The 15,212-nt window shown below is 28.2% G+C and overlaps 1 protein-coding gene across 4 annotated transcripts in view; it reads right to left on the minus strand.

Annotated features, from left to right (window-relative positions):
* Positions 1–13,816: 13,816 nt before the first annotated feature.
* The window catches only part of LOC105850856 (zinc finger protein weckle), a 58,860-nt gene continuing 57,464 nt past the window's right edge, over positions 13,817–15,212 (minus strand). For 3 of the 4 annotated variants that reach the window (XR_010642550.1, XM_065813795.1, XM_065813796.1), the window contains one exon: positions 13,817–14,758. Coding sequence is in view for 1 of the 4 variants with exons in the window: in XM_065813796.1 (XP_065669868.1) it covers positions 14,522–14,758 (237 nt within the window). In the remaining 3 variants the exon portion in view is untranslated. The remainder of the gene's footprint in view (positions 14,759–15,212) is intronic. The other variant, XM_065813798.1, reaches the window with a different exon arrangement.

The raw sequence follows: 15,212 nt of genomic DNA on the forward strand, positions 1-15,212 counted from the left end.
ACAAATAATGTACAACTCGTTTATTACTATTTTGGATATTCTTAATGTGTTTTGACAGAATTGCATCATATTTTCCAAAAAATTCAATAAGGCCAAGAAAATTACCGTTTCTAGGAGTATAAATTGTTTAACTGCTACTTTTAATTGCTAAATTTATCGTCAATAAATTAATTTAAGTATCATCAATAATGCGACAAATAACTTGACGCAAGCGCAGGTTTGCTAAGAGCTTTCATGATGCCCGATGCATAGCAGCGATTAGGCGCCCCTATAAGCATGCATATTTTTAAAGGAATTTATTCGAAAACCATATACAGTTATACAAGTTAATGATCGTGTTTATATTTTTAATACTGTTATTTTACATCCATATTTTTATGAACAGCATCTGGATTAAGTAAAACTTGTGCAGCAACTTTAAAATTCACTGATTTTGGATTAATAAATCTTCGAAATAATAATGTTAAATATTAAAGAAATTTAATGAAAACACTCTTTTCTAAAGTAAAAATTATTTTATGTTATTATTATTACTATGATGTCTTCTTACGGCAGAGATGCACCTAATTCATTTTAAACATGAGTATCCGATAAACGCTCTTAAACATGAGTATCCGATAAACGGTCACGTAACGTGAAAAAGATGTATTGGAACCACCATACAATTTTTTTAAAATTAATCTATATAAGGGTTGTTCAACTTTTGTGACAGATACTAAAAAAAAATTCAAATTTTCGTATAAATTGGAAAATAGGCTATAGAAAATTTGGCTGAGCTCTTAATAGTTTGAAAGACAAAAACTCATTCAAACTATTAAGATGCAAAATATCTTTCTCAAAGTTGTTGTTTATTTCACTTTTATTTTTACAGGTTCATGATTTTTCAACCAGATGAAAGAGGATCTTTAAAAACAGTTTTCAGAATGCAAATTGTAGATTTAATTTGGTAATGAAAGAATGAAGCGCAACGTTGAAGATATTTCATATTTTGTTAATATATTTCAGAGAATTATTCAGAAAAAAAACTGCATTTCCAGGTTCATCGTGATTTTGCTATCATCGTTCGTTTCACCAAAAAGTTTTGTTTCATATTCGAGACGAGTTATCTGCTCATCATGAGTCATGAATATTTTAGTTAAAGCTAATGCAACAGCATTTGGGCACGAGTTATTTTCCGTGGTTCTTTTGCGATTAATTTTATAGTGGCAATTTGAGCTGACTGTACGGTGTCCGAAAGCTTGAAAAGCTTCCATCGTAAGTCATTGATGAAGAACACAAACAGGAGATACGGGGAAAGCGCTCTTTTATCTTCCAGCTTTTCTTTTTTAAGTTAAAATTCAAAACAAAAAACATAAAACTTATCATTGTGTAATACATCCGTCGTCCCATTGACGGTGACGGTAAAAAATCATACTCGGAAGTGCGCATTATCTATTCTATTAGGGCATGCAACCTTAGAATCAAAAATGGAAATTTTTTTTAAAACTTTATAAACCATCTTTATAATTTATGATAGTTAAAGCAACAGCATTTAAGAAAAACGATTAATTTACTTGAAATTAAAAAACTATTTCTTTTTTATATCAGAATTCACTTTATTTGGTAAAGTTTAACGACTCTTTAAGGAGTGTTAAAATCTCAACGAAATATATTCATCTTATTTATTCCTTGAATAAATCTTAAAAAATTATTTTAAAGATAATAATCTATTAGTATTTAAGAAATAAAGTATCAATGAAAAAAGTATTTATGAAATATAAGCTTATAAGTTATTTTATGAAATAAGTATAAAAATAAACTTAAAAAATTATTTATGAAATTCTTTTTTTTCTGAAGATGATCAGATAAAGTTTACCTTGTCTGATTATTTTTAGTATCTATAGATACTAAAAATAATCAGACAAGATATTATAGATCAGAACAAAATAAATGGTTTCTGAACATACTTAGGTTTGGTACTTAAGTATGTTTTTGTTTATACCACAATATAGCATAATTTTAAAGAAAATTTAATATTAAAATATTATAAAAATTACTTCAACCAAAATTATTGCGTTTTCATAGTTATTTTAATATTACATCTCAAAATTTACTTAGGTAAACTTTGAGATTTAATATTAATGTAATTATTAAAGACATTATTAGTCTTTAAATGAGTTTAATGTTGTTTTTAACAACACGTTAAAAGGTTTTCAGAAAACCTCATTTATACGTAACTATATAATAATATTATTGGTTAAAGAAGAGGCTGTTGATTAATTAATTGTAATTGGTTTGTTGATAAAAGGAATCGTCTCAAACTGTAAAACTTTTTTACACTGCAGTATAACACTACTCGTATTTAAATCAATTTAAAATTAAATCGTGTATTTTGTTTATTTTATTTTCTCACGAAAAATATTTTTTATAACACCGTTATTTTTATATGTTTAAGAAATAATATTATTCAAAACACCCTGTTTTAGTATGTTATATTAGAAAAAGATTACTCTGTAAGTAAAGAGCCGATTTAAACGCCCTTTGGTGTTTTAGCTACTTACATAATAATTTTTCAGGTATATTATCAAAAGTTACAGGCACCACCACAATAATTTCTACCTTTACCGGTTAGATCACACTGGCTGATGACAAATATACCAATTTATAAAAAAGCATAAATAGTAGCTCTACCAGTCCTTATCCAATGGGTTTTAAGGAAGCTACCCACTATTGAAAATCTCAAAACAAAAAAAAAATACAATTTCTCATTTTGTGAAAGGTTCAACCTTACGCAGCAATCAAAAAAAAAAATTAATTGCTGTTTAAGGTTGAATCCTTGAACAGCAATCAAATTTGCCCTTATTGTATTCTCTAGAAAGGGGTGGAGTTCCAAAAAAATTACTACAGTTACTTAGAAGGGTCTTAGCGTCAGTTAAAAATTCTTTTAAATAATCTTCAGATCTCGATCTCGACATCAAAAGCTAAGCTCAATTAAAAACGGTTTTATTATTAAAAGAACAGAAAATAATGGTGAATTTGATGCCTCTTGTTCTTTTGTTTTAATGTATACTGTTTTTTAAGGGTTTTTATTTCGTTTTTGTTTTTGTGCTTTTCTCCATTTGAAAATTCCCCACTAACAATAAGTTATATTTTACTATCTTAGGGAGGTACGACACACCCACCCCTTAAGCCTGACCCGAAGGTTGTCCACGATCTTACGTCTTTAAAAAAAAAAAACCTTTTATGCAAGCTAGTTAATTTGTCGTGAACTAGCATATATTAAAAAATTATCCTTTTAACAATGTACCAAATAGGACTTACATGTTTGGTTTCCAAAAAAATTAATTTGAGCATGTACGTTAGCTTAAATTTTATGACAAAAAAATTAAAAAATTACATAATTTTAATGACAAAAAATGAAAAAAAATTTTTACGACAAAAAACGAAAAAAGGTATAAAAGCGAGCATAAAAAAATTTAAAAAGATTAAACTTGATAGAATAGAAATATTTTTGATAAATAAATAGAATTTATTTTCATAAAACTTTTATTACTTTCACTTTTTAATCCCTTTCGTAATATTTCTGAAAATTAATACTATTTGTCAAAAGAATAATTAACAGTTGTGTAAAGATTTTATTATTTGACTCATCCAACAACTATTGCATAACCTTGATAATACAATAATAACTGTGTTGGGATAGTAACTGTATAAACAGAAGGGAGACTTGGTCCTAACTTTATAAACAGATAAAACTGTTATTAAATTTTTTAAAGAAAATACAATTTAAACTTGATTAAAATTAAGTTTAAAAACTTTTTTGCAATAAATAAAAAGCTCGGAATCAATATTTGTCCACCGGCCCGTGTTGTTTATCGATGGCCATATATACAAATATTTTTGTAATGACTTGTTTTAGACATCCTTACGGACACTTAAACTGCTGCTGTAAGCAGATAAATTGGAGTTTTAATTACAAAAGGTAGTAATTATTGGAATAAATTCATTTTTTTTTCACAGTTCTTTAAATATTAAAACTTAATAACTACATAAGTAGATGTCATAATATTATTAGTTCTTCATAAATGTTACTCAAGATTACCTTCTCATAAACAGTTGAATCATGCATATTTCGAAAAATATAATTTTTTTGTTTTATATGTACATTTATTATACATGTACAACATTTGTTTATATGTATATTAGGGATGCACCGAACGTTTGGCAAAACCAAACGTGTATATATATATATATATATATATATATATATATATATATATATATATATATATATATATATATATATATATATATACATATACATATGTATATATCATATGCTATTTCTCTATTTTGCTATTTCCCTAACTTTAGAGATTTAAAAAACTCAGAATCCAGAGAAAGAACAAACTGCGTATTTATTTTTTTTGTAAATGAGGTTTAAGGAAGTGTTTAAGGAAGCATAAAACCCTAAGATTTCGGATCTTTTGAATAAGCATGATTATAAAGACGTCCAGCTTCTGCGTCACCTAAGCCTTCAGTTTTTTGAACATCCGTGTAAGCATTAGCTATAATTTGTCATTTTAATGATTATTTAAATAAAAATAACCACTAAAAATATTCTGCTTGCGATTAATAAACAGTTAATAAATAGGGCAATGTAACGATTTAGCAAATCATGTTAACACTTATTAAAGGATAATTGGGAAATATACTATAAATGGTGGCTGCGTTTTGTCGTGTTTATATAACAAAATAGGGCTTACAACTCCCTAAAACGCCATTTGGGTGTAATAAGTTTATTGTAAAAGACAGTTTTTTATGACATTTTAAATTTATCAATCCATTTTTCAATGAATTTTTCTTTATTTCCTTAAGTATGCCAAAATTACCGTATCAATACCGTATCAATACCGTATCAATATTGTATCAATATCAATACCGTATCAATATCAATACCGTATCAATATCAATACCGTATCAATACCGTATCAATACCGTACCGTTTAACTTGCGTTGATACGTGAAATATAGTTTAACGAAGGTATTTTTATATTATAGGTTCAAACTCTGATACTGACGGTGATCAAATTAAAAAATCAGAATGTAAAATGAAGCCGTTGCCCATTAAGCCACTATTTTCATTTGTTTCCGAAGCTAATAAGTACATTTGTTTAATGTGTTCAGAAAATGGAAAGCTTGTATGTGGGCCTGAGCCAAATCTGCGGAAACATATATTTTATGTTCATAAAAAACCGGAGTACCTTTACAATTCTCAAAAAAAAAAAATTGCACAAGATCAATTCCTTGGAACGCAGAACAGAGATGAAATAGATGAAGCTGTAATAAATTGTATTATTCAAGATAGCCGCCCTTTCAACAATTTTCATAAACCTGGTATGCCGCCTCATCGAAAGACAATAGCTAATCGATTGAAAAAGCAGTACTATCAATTCAAGAATGATCTTAAAGCTAAACTTAAATCAGTTGCCTACATAGCACTAGCAACAGATTTGTGTAAAAATTGAGTTGGATTGTATTGACTTTGCATAACAGCGCATTACTTAACAAAAAAGTTTAAATATAAATCAAAAATAGTTTGCTTTCGTAGGTTTTACGGAACGCGATCAAGTAAATAGACTTACAGCATTTGTACAAAAAGAAATTAATAAACTTGAAATTAAATCTAAAATTATTTCAATTACAACTGACAACGCCTAAGATATTATAAAGGCGATGGGATCTATTTCTTTACGACTTTCATGCATTTGTCATAATTTAAATCTTGTTTTGAACCATGGAATCAAATTGTGGACTAAACCATCACATAACTTATTAGATAGCACAGCAGATGAAGATGAAGATCTTATATGTTACAATAATTATAATGAAAGTGATATCGAACCTAATGGAAATATTTTATCTGACGAGAAAGAAGAAATTGCATGCACTTATGACAAAGAAGACGTTAGTTCAGATGATGAAGAATGTAGCGAGGAGGAGGACGCGTCAACCGATGAAACTGTTAATCCGTTATTTATTTTTTCATCCAGCATATTATTCAAGTTAAGAAAGACGATGGCTCTTGTTAAACAATCTTCTGTTTTGCAGTCATTTGTTTTTAGTGAGATTAAAAATCAGGGACTGAAATTAAAAAATTTATCATCAGATTTTCATGTACGTTGGAACTCAACGTTTTCGATGATAAGTAAGATAATAAAAGCGAAATATGTTTATAATAAAATTATCATAGATCCTGGCATTATCAATGAGTTAACAGAAAAACAGATTAATAAACTCAAGAAACTAACTTTGTTATCAGATGACTGGAAGTTCCTAGACATTATACATTATAATCTTGCTACATTTTTTGAAGCAACTAAGCTCCTCTCTGCTAAAAATTTTTCTAACACTTTCTTCGGCAAAATTTGTCCAAATACGTTAATGAACTTTCTTGAAAATGAATTTTCATCTAATTGTTTTCTTTTACAACCATCTCCAACGGTAGAAAAAGAACATGTTACGAGTTAGTCTTCTCAAGTTCATGAAGGTATACTTTGTTGAAAAGATATCTACGAAACAAAAGCTGAAAAGTTTGCTAGCATGTTTGTTTGATCCGAGAACAAAAGAGTGTCTTACAGAAAAAGAATATCAAGAAGCAGAAAGCAAACTTATGAAAAAATTTTCAAAGCAGCACTCCGACAATATCCTCAAAGATCAACGCATACAAACATTTGTTTGCAAAATGAACGAAGTTATTCGAGAAGTGGTTAGTTATAAACCTAAAATTCATGTTTGTTAAAAAACATTATCTGTTTTTAAATTTAAATATTAATTTTACTTTTTTTTACATTTTTAGTGTTCTTAAAAAATAGATTTTATTTCGACAAATATAAATACTTATTTTCATTTTTAGATGTGATTGGTTCAAGTATTGATTTGCAATTTCATGTTTCACTTAATGTTCCTGTTAAACTCAAAAATGGGTTTACTTAGCTTGCAACATTGTGTGGTTTTAATCTGTGTGAAGAAAAAACACACTCAAAGCGAAATATAAAAGAACAGTAATCCTTTTTCAATTACACTATAAAAGCAAAAACTTGGAAATTCGATGAATTTCGGTACAAGTATGAAAACGACATTCCATTGTTAACCTCTAAAGCAAGAGAAGTATGTACTTCACCTGCTAGTTTGATAGGACCAGAACCCTCATTCAGTGTTACTAACTTTATTCATCGTACTGTACTGCTACTTAAAGAGAAGAATTGAAATTTTACTTAAAAATTTTGTATTTAACTGAAAATGAAGAAAAGTATTTTAACCAGAGGCCACTCGATGTCAATCCAACGTTAACTTTGATATCTATCCGCCGTTGTTTAGCCGTCGTTTGCCTACCTGGTACTTATACTTGTTCTAACTTATTGTAAAGTTGCGAATGAAAGGGGCTTGATGATTAGACTGCAGTCTTCTACTTGCTCATGTCATTATCTTAATTCTTATCTTATTTATAAATGTATACATATAAATATATTTGTATTTATAAATGTGTTAAAATTAATTGTATGTAAAATGTTTATATAGTGACGAAATAAGTTACAAAAAAAAAAAATTATTTTATTTAGCCTGTATTGCAAAACCGTTAGCGTGTATTGCAAAAACGTTAGCGTGTAACGAACGTTAGCGTGTAACGAACCGTTAGAAATAAAAGTTTATATGCTGTGTTACTTACGGGACGAAATAAACATTGCATTAAACCTGTTGTTTTCAGTTGAATATATCAAGCCAAATATTTAACCTACTTAAACTGGTTACTTAAATTAAATCAAGTAGTTATTATTCTGCATAAAATTGTTCAAAAGATTGTTTTAGCTTGTTGTGGACTCGAACGATAAATGACAATAAGTCAGTTATTAATTTTTAACTTGCTATTAACTAAAATAGTAAGAAGAAATATTAATATAACAACAATAATAATATTCAATTTCATCACATTCTCCCCGATATCTTTAAATTTTAAGTAGTCAATTGTTCAAAGATATAACCGATTTGGAGCCGTGCACTTTCAAGTTGATCGTCTTGGTAAAATATCGTTTTCAACTTTATTAGACATGACAGGTTGAGACTCACTGGATATTGTTGGAAGATCCAATGACACAGTCTCATCTGGTTTTTGTAACTGGTGTGCAATCTCATCTGGTTTTTGTAACAGGTGTACAGTAGATTGTTCCGATGAGCTTAGATTCGCTGTTTCCAAGTTAACTGTAGGTGAGTCTTGAGTTTGTACCTGGTATGCAGTAGATTTTGTAACGAGTGTACAGTAAATTGTTCCGATGAGTTAGATTCCAAGTTAACTGTGGGTGAGTCTTAAGTTTCAACAGTTGCTATTAACAGATTTCACAACATTTACTGAGAATGGTAGGTTGCGAGAAGCAATCATTCTAGTAACACCAAGGAGGCATAACGAATTGTGTAAAAACAATAGAGTAGACAAGCTCATTGCTGAAGAGTACATACAACTAAAAGTATCAGGTGCATTATTGTCTATTCCTTTTCGGTAAACAAAGCCAAAGCTGTAACAAGAAAGCTTAAGACGCCGTTGATATATTTTATCATTCTTGATTTTACTCGTATTATTCTTATCTATTACGCATTATTATTATTATTATTATTTATTGTTATTATTGTTATTATTATTACTATACATTATCTAATAATAATAACAATAATAACAATAATAATAATAATAATAATAATAATAATAATAATAATAGTAACAATAATAATAACAACAACAATAATAATAATAACAATAATAACAATAATAATAATAATAATAATAATAATAATAATAATAGTAACAATAATAATAACAACAACAATAATAATAATAATAATAATAATAATAATAATAATAATAATGACATGGTGAATTTTTATTGCATAATAATTAATAGCACTTTTTTTGACTCACTTGGAATTAAAAAAAAATCAAAAGTGGGGTGTGGACCGTATGATGGTATTTATAATGTAACTAATTGCAATCTCTTAAGATGATAGTTTAAAGAAATCATTAATAACTCTACTGAATCTTTACACAGTAGCCAATTACGACGTCAACTGCAACTAAATCTAAAATGTCGTTCTCGGTCAACATCAATATAAATGTCTTGGATAATTTTTAATTTAATAAATGAAAGTGTTAACAGATATTTGTAAGCCAGAAACAAATTTGAATAAACGGTTATATTTAACGAATATTTGTAATGAAATATATAGAAACATTTTTTAAAAGACCCTACGCAACGTTCAAATTTCTAAAAATCTCTATCATTTCTATTTTCAGTAGCTTTTTTTGAAGTATTTAACACTATGGCTGAGTTCGATTCTTTTGAATCACCGTCACTAGGACTCGCTGCAAATTTATCTCTTAGTGTTTTTGAGAGCCCATCAATGTTTATAGCAATACTATGCAATTCAGACCGCAATCTGTCAGGAAAAAACTATTTAGCTGAGAAATTTGTTTTGCGGAATACCATTTTTAACTATTTCTTTAAAGAGTCCCTTATGATTTGCCGGGTAACTGAGAAACTTTCATTTATGCTAGTGGTAGTCTGATCAATTACTTTACGGAAAACTTTCGCTCTGAAACGACTGAGAGGATTGTTTTGTATGTAATCAAAGACAATTTCCCCTGCCATGCGTTTCTTTTGATGAACTCGTTCCACACGCAACTCTATTTCAACTTCTGAATCAAGTTGACTAGCATCAAAGAGGGTGTTGGTTTCTTTAAAAAGTGCAATCGTCTTAGAATGAACATCTCCGAAAGAGATTGTCTACAGTTCTTGTTTTTATGGCTCCATATTCCTAGTACATAAATAATCCAGACCTCTTGTTTTCAAATTCAAATATATATACTTTTTAGTATTTTATCTATTTATCATTATTTTCTATTTATTAATATTCTAATTATCTTTATTTAAATCTTTAAATTAAATCTTTCTTTGTTGAGCAACTCAATAATGCAATAACAGCAGCTTTTTGTGATTTAAATTTTTCACAATCTTTGATTCTTTGATATATGTTGGAGAACTTTTTAAACCTATAGGTTTAAAAAGTTCTAGTTTTATTCATATATGAATAAAACTAGAACCTTCTTTCAAAAATGCCATGTATGTATTACAGTAAAGTGCCACAACGTGATTATCTGAAATCAATTGTTGGTACACTTTTTTTGGATTATACGGTAAATGCTTTTAATCTGTATGGTTGGACTGAATCATGTTATCATTTACTGATGCTATTCTTTGGCTACGTTGTGCACTGTCAGGAAGCTGTTTATAGATCAATTCATTTGAATTGGTACATTGAGGTTTATGATTAAGACTACTGTAGTTAGCATCATCTACTGTTAGTCCTATATACACATTATTTATCCTTTCTTCAGTAACTACTGCAGCGGGTACTAACGTAAAGTCTGTTAAAAATTTTTACGGACTATTTGCTATTGGTACCAACTGATTGTATATGCTGTTGAGGACTGGAAGACACTATATTTGAAAAAGCATTTTCCTCAATTAACACTAGATTTGGCTCAAAAACTATTGCTTTTTTAACAACGTTATTAATATGTTCATTATTAAACAGCAGCTTGCGTTCTTTAAGATCACGGCCTAATTAAAGCAAATCACGCTTCTTTTTTTCTTGTTTTCCTTGGGCACCGCTACACTTTCTCTTGGTCTAACATGATAATGTGTTAGGTTTTGTAGCTGCCGTCTTGTTGTTATTAGATACTAAAAATTTGCTTGCTTGGAAGTTCCTGACGAAGATTCCATAGTACCTGCATATTACCGGCATAATGTACAATACCATACTACCTGCATAATGTACAATGCAATCACTAACAGTTAGTGACTTGTAGTAACACAGATATATATATATATATATATATATATATATATATATATATATATATATATATAAAATAAAATTTACAATAAGAAAGATTGTTGATATATAATAAATGGCCGGAGCAAGAAGAAGACGCAAATTGTCTTATCGCCGAGCTCCGTTTACATTGTCGCCTTCAGTTTATGAAACAAATTAAAAATTAAAAAAGTTAAAAACTTACAGGTTGAAAATTATATAGTAAAACACAATATATTACAAATAGTAAATCGTATTATAAGATATATATTTTTTCTTTTATCTATTTATTTTTCATTTTTATAAGACGAAAATAAGAAACAAATCAAAATAAAAATAAATGAGTAATGATTATATATATATATATATATATATATATATATATATATATATATATATATATATATATATATATATATATATATATATATATATATATATATATATATATATATATATATATATATAGTACCGATTTAAGGGGGACGTGGTCGCTTGAGGGGGACATAAAAAGAACAAGATTTTCCATTGTTCTTAGTAGCATCCTTCATGCGATATTTGCCCTTGGAATTATTTCGAAAAGAAGCAAATAATTTAATTTAATGCAACTGTAAATTAATGCAAATAATTTAATGCAAATTTAATGCAAACTGCAAATTCAATGCAAACGGCAAACTTAATGCAACTGCAATTTAATGCAAACTACAAATTAATGCAAATAATTTAAATTAATGCATGTAAAACAAACAGCTTTGATTTAAACAAACTTTGTGACACGCTTTAGGAAGCAAAAATTAGAAGTGTCAAAGCCGTATGTTATCAAGTTTGTGATATACTTAATGCTTTAATTGAATTGTCAGCAATTGAAAAAATATGAATTTGCACATAAAGCGACAACATTTAATGGTTTAATAGTTACTTTATAATAATACTGTGTTGCTAAGAGGAGCACCAAGAATGGTGGCGGTTTCCCGGTGGGCCAGTCCGCGCCTAATCTTATTGCCCCTTTTTGCCTTAAAAGCAAAACCCAGCTTTTTGCTTTTTACCGAGGTTCTTATCTCTGGAACAAAATAGTCTTACCAAATTCTGATTTTTCCATCCAACTGACTTTTGCTTCATTCAAACAGAAACTTAAAAGATAAAAAATTTTATTTGCAAACATCTTGATTTATTTTTAATTATTTTTTTATTGTTTTGTATATTATTTTGGTCTTTTTTTTTATTCTTTTAAACTTCTTCTGACTTAAACCCTATGGGTAATGTAAGTTTTGAAACTAAGTCATGTCTGTGTATTAAAAATTTGTGTACAGATTGAGCCTTCTAATATTATGAATCTAATACTATGAACAAAGGATTTGTAGTATTCCCAAGATTTTGTAAAATCTGAATAAAAGGTTTTGATCAACACCCATAATTTCATCTGTTTATTCATATGCTGCACAAGGACGTCATGAAATGTTGTCATTGTTGCTTATTTCAGAACCGCCACTTTTAAGGAAATCAAAAAAAACTAGTTAATCAAAAAAAAATTCTTTTTTCAAATCCATGCTTTATGCAAGCAGAATTCTATTGGGCCTAGAAACTCTTTTTTTTGTTATCTTTTGTAGAAGGAAAAATTATTATTATTTTTTTTTTTTTAATTTAAAAATTACTGTTTTTACTAAATTTTTGTTTTTTAACTTAATAACTTAAGACTTAAAAAACAAAAGGTTTTGAATCGCTGCGCTTTAATGTCTTCGAAACTGCAAATAATTTGCAAATCAATGATTTTTGTGACGTAATACGCAATTCATATCAAATAAATAAAATGTATGGGGAAATACAAATTAAATTTTTGTTAACTTAATTAACTTTTTTTGGTCAAATTTTTCCATTTCCTTGTATTGTCATCGAAAATGATTAAGTGTGCAAAATTTGAGCAAAATTGGTTGAGAAAAAAGCTTTCAAAAATTGATTTCAAATTTTGTGGCACACAAACATATATATATATAGAAAGTAACCTTATATAAAGCAAGGAATAAGCCCTATTTTATTTATAAAAGCAGTCTGAATCTTCTGTTTAATTACATATAGCTTTCTTTTAGCAGTCTTTAGATCTTGCCTGCCACATTGTTTCTTTTTTATATGAAATGTACAAAATCATCTCAAAAAATTGAATCCCTGCATAGAGACTGGAAAGACTATGTTTGTGTAAACTGTATTAAGGATATTAAGACTATTCACACCACACACTGAAAAACGTTGGGACGAGTTAGTCGTTCCAGATAATATCGTTTTAACCTTCCCATCAATCAGTTTATGTTTAATAATACTATTTACTTTAATAGGAGCTCCGCAAAAATCTAATAGTCATACCCAAGCTCTCTATCTCACTTTTAATATTGATTTTCTTCAACCACACAGAACAATTACCATAAGTATGTTTTTGGTATGCTATGCAAAGTATCCATAGCAATCAAATAAAAATATTACCGTCATAAGAAGTGCGAACCTCATGTTAACACACGTGCCTAATAGTGTACATAGCGCAAACAGACATCCCATCAATTATGTAATAAGTTGTATTAAATCAATAGGGACTTAAGGGGACGAGCAACCAATGAAAACTTGGTTGAAGCATCATAACTCAAATAAATATTTGACAGCACGCGGAAAAATTGCGTCAATCATTAGTTAAAGTTCAGCAAACAAAAATTTCTATGAAAAACTTTTAAAGAGTATTTTAATTCATTCGCAATAAGTTTTTTAAGGCAATCAGATGGGTTCGATTGTATGGTCACAATCCATTTACTGACTAGCGTATAAACGATAAAAAAAAAAACCTAATTAAAAAATTACAGTAAAAGTATTTTGGAAACAACTAGTTACTATTAAAACTAAAGAACTTTTAAAATCTCGTAAATAAAATAATAGCTTTTAAACATAAATATATATTTATCATTTTAAAGCAAAAATACAAACTGACTAAAAATATGTATATATCTCATATAAACAACACAATATGCTAAAGTCTTTATATACATTTTTGAGCAAATATCATGTTTTAAATTTAACAGCCGTAAAAGAAATTTTTGATAGTTAAATAGTTTAACGTATTGTCAGGTTTTAACCAGTGTCAGTTAAAATCGAAATTTTGCATAAATTTTTCTTTTACATAACTTTGTTAAAATATATGCATTAAATAAGAAAATTATTAACAGTTATATCGTTTATCATTACACGGAAATATAGCTTAAATTACCGCAACGACCAAAGTGTAAAATTTAAAAAGCTTTAAAAGTTCACAAAAAGTTCATAAAGTTACACGTTTAAAAGTTCTGAATAAAACGCTCTTTTAAAATTCAAGAAAAAATTCGAGATTAAAACATTAAAAGAAACATGAAGAGTAGCAAAATAAAAATAGTTTTTAAGAAAATACAAAACTTAAAGATCTTCCACGTTTAAATCATTCTCTTTTGTTGGTTTTTAAATTAATTTATGATGAAATTATTTTTACATTATTAATAAATGAGAATAACTGGAAAAAGAAAAGAAAACAACAGCAACTTATCAAGATCTTTTTCCAAAAGGCTTTAGTGAAAAGAATTTTAGAAAAATTTTTAGAGAATAAAAAGTTGATTCAGTTTAAATGAGTTTTCATATGCAATTTAAAGGCCGTCGTCTGAACAAAACCTCTGCCGCATACATTGCAATTATACGGCTTAGATTCTGAATGAGTTAAAAAATGGAGTTTCCAAGTAAGAGGATTTGTAGACTTTTGTTCCTTGTTGCATACTCTGCAGACCAAAATAATTTTAACGTGAGGGTGATTCCAGCTCTCGATAACCTTCTCATAATATTTCGCTGTATTTGACACCTTAAAAAAAATTATTTTTAAATAAACAAACACAAAAATAAAATTTAATTGTGTGTAATTTTTATATATAGTCCGTCTTTTATAAACTCTTGAAATGAAAAATTAGAAAATTTGTAAGGAGTCTTCCATAACTACGTACGCAGGTATGGGAGGATGGGATTACCTAAACATACATTTGTGTACAAGAAAAGGGATATTAAAGATAGGGATTTTTTTGTTTTAAATATTTTGAAAAATTTTAGGATGAAAAAGAGAGAGAGGAGGAGGGGGGGGGATTTGATGATAAATAATGCGAACGTATGTGGTGGTGGGGGAAATTAAACACATACAGATGCGTACAAGGAAAGAGGATCCTAAATCAGTGGTTTTAATACGTTCATACATTATAGATGCCCCCAAACCTAAAAAATCAACATAAATGTTATATTACACGTAATCAAATTATCTCTCTATC

The sequence above is a fragment of the Hydra vulgaris genome, chromosome 12, assembly GCF_038396675.1.
Source record: "Hydra vulgaris chromosome 12, alternate assembly HydraT2T_AEP".
Taxonomy (NCBI): Eukaryota; Metazoa; Cnidaria; class Hydrozoa; order Anthoathecata; family Hydridae; genus Hydra; species Hydra vulgaris.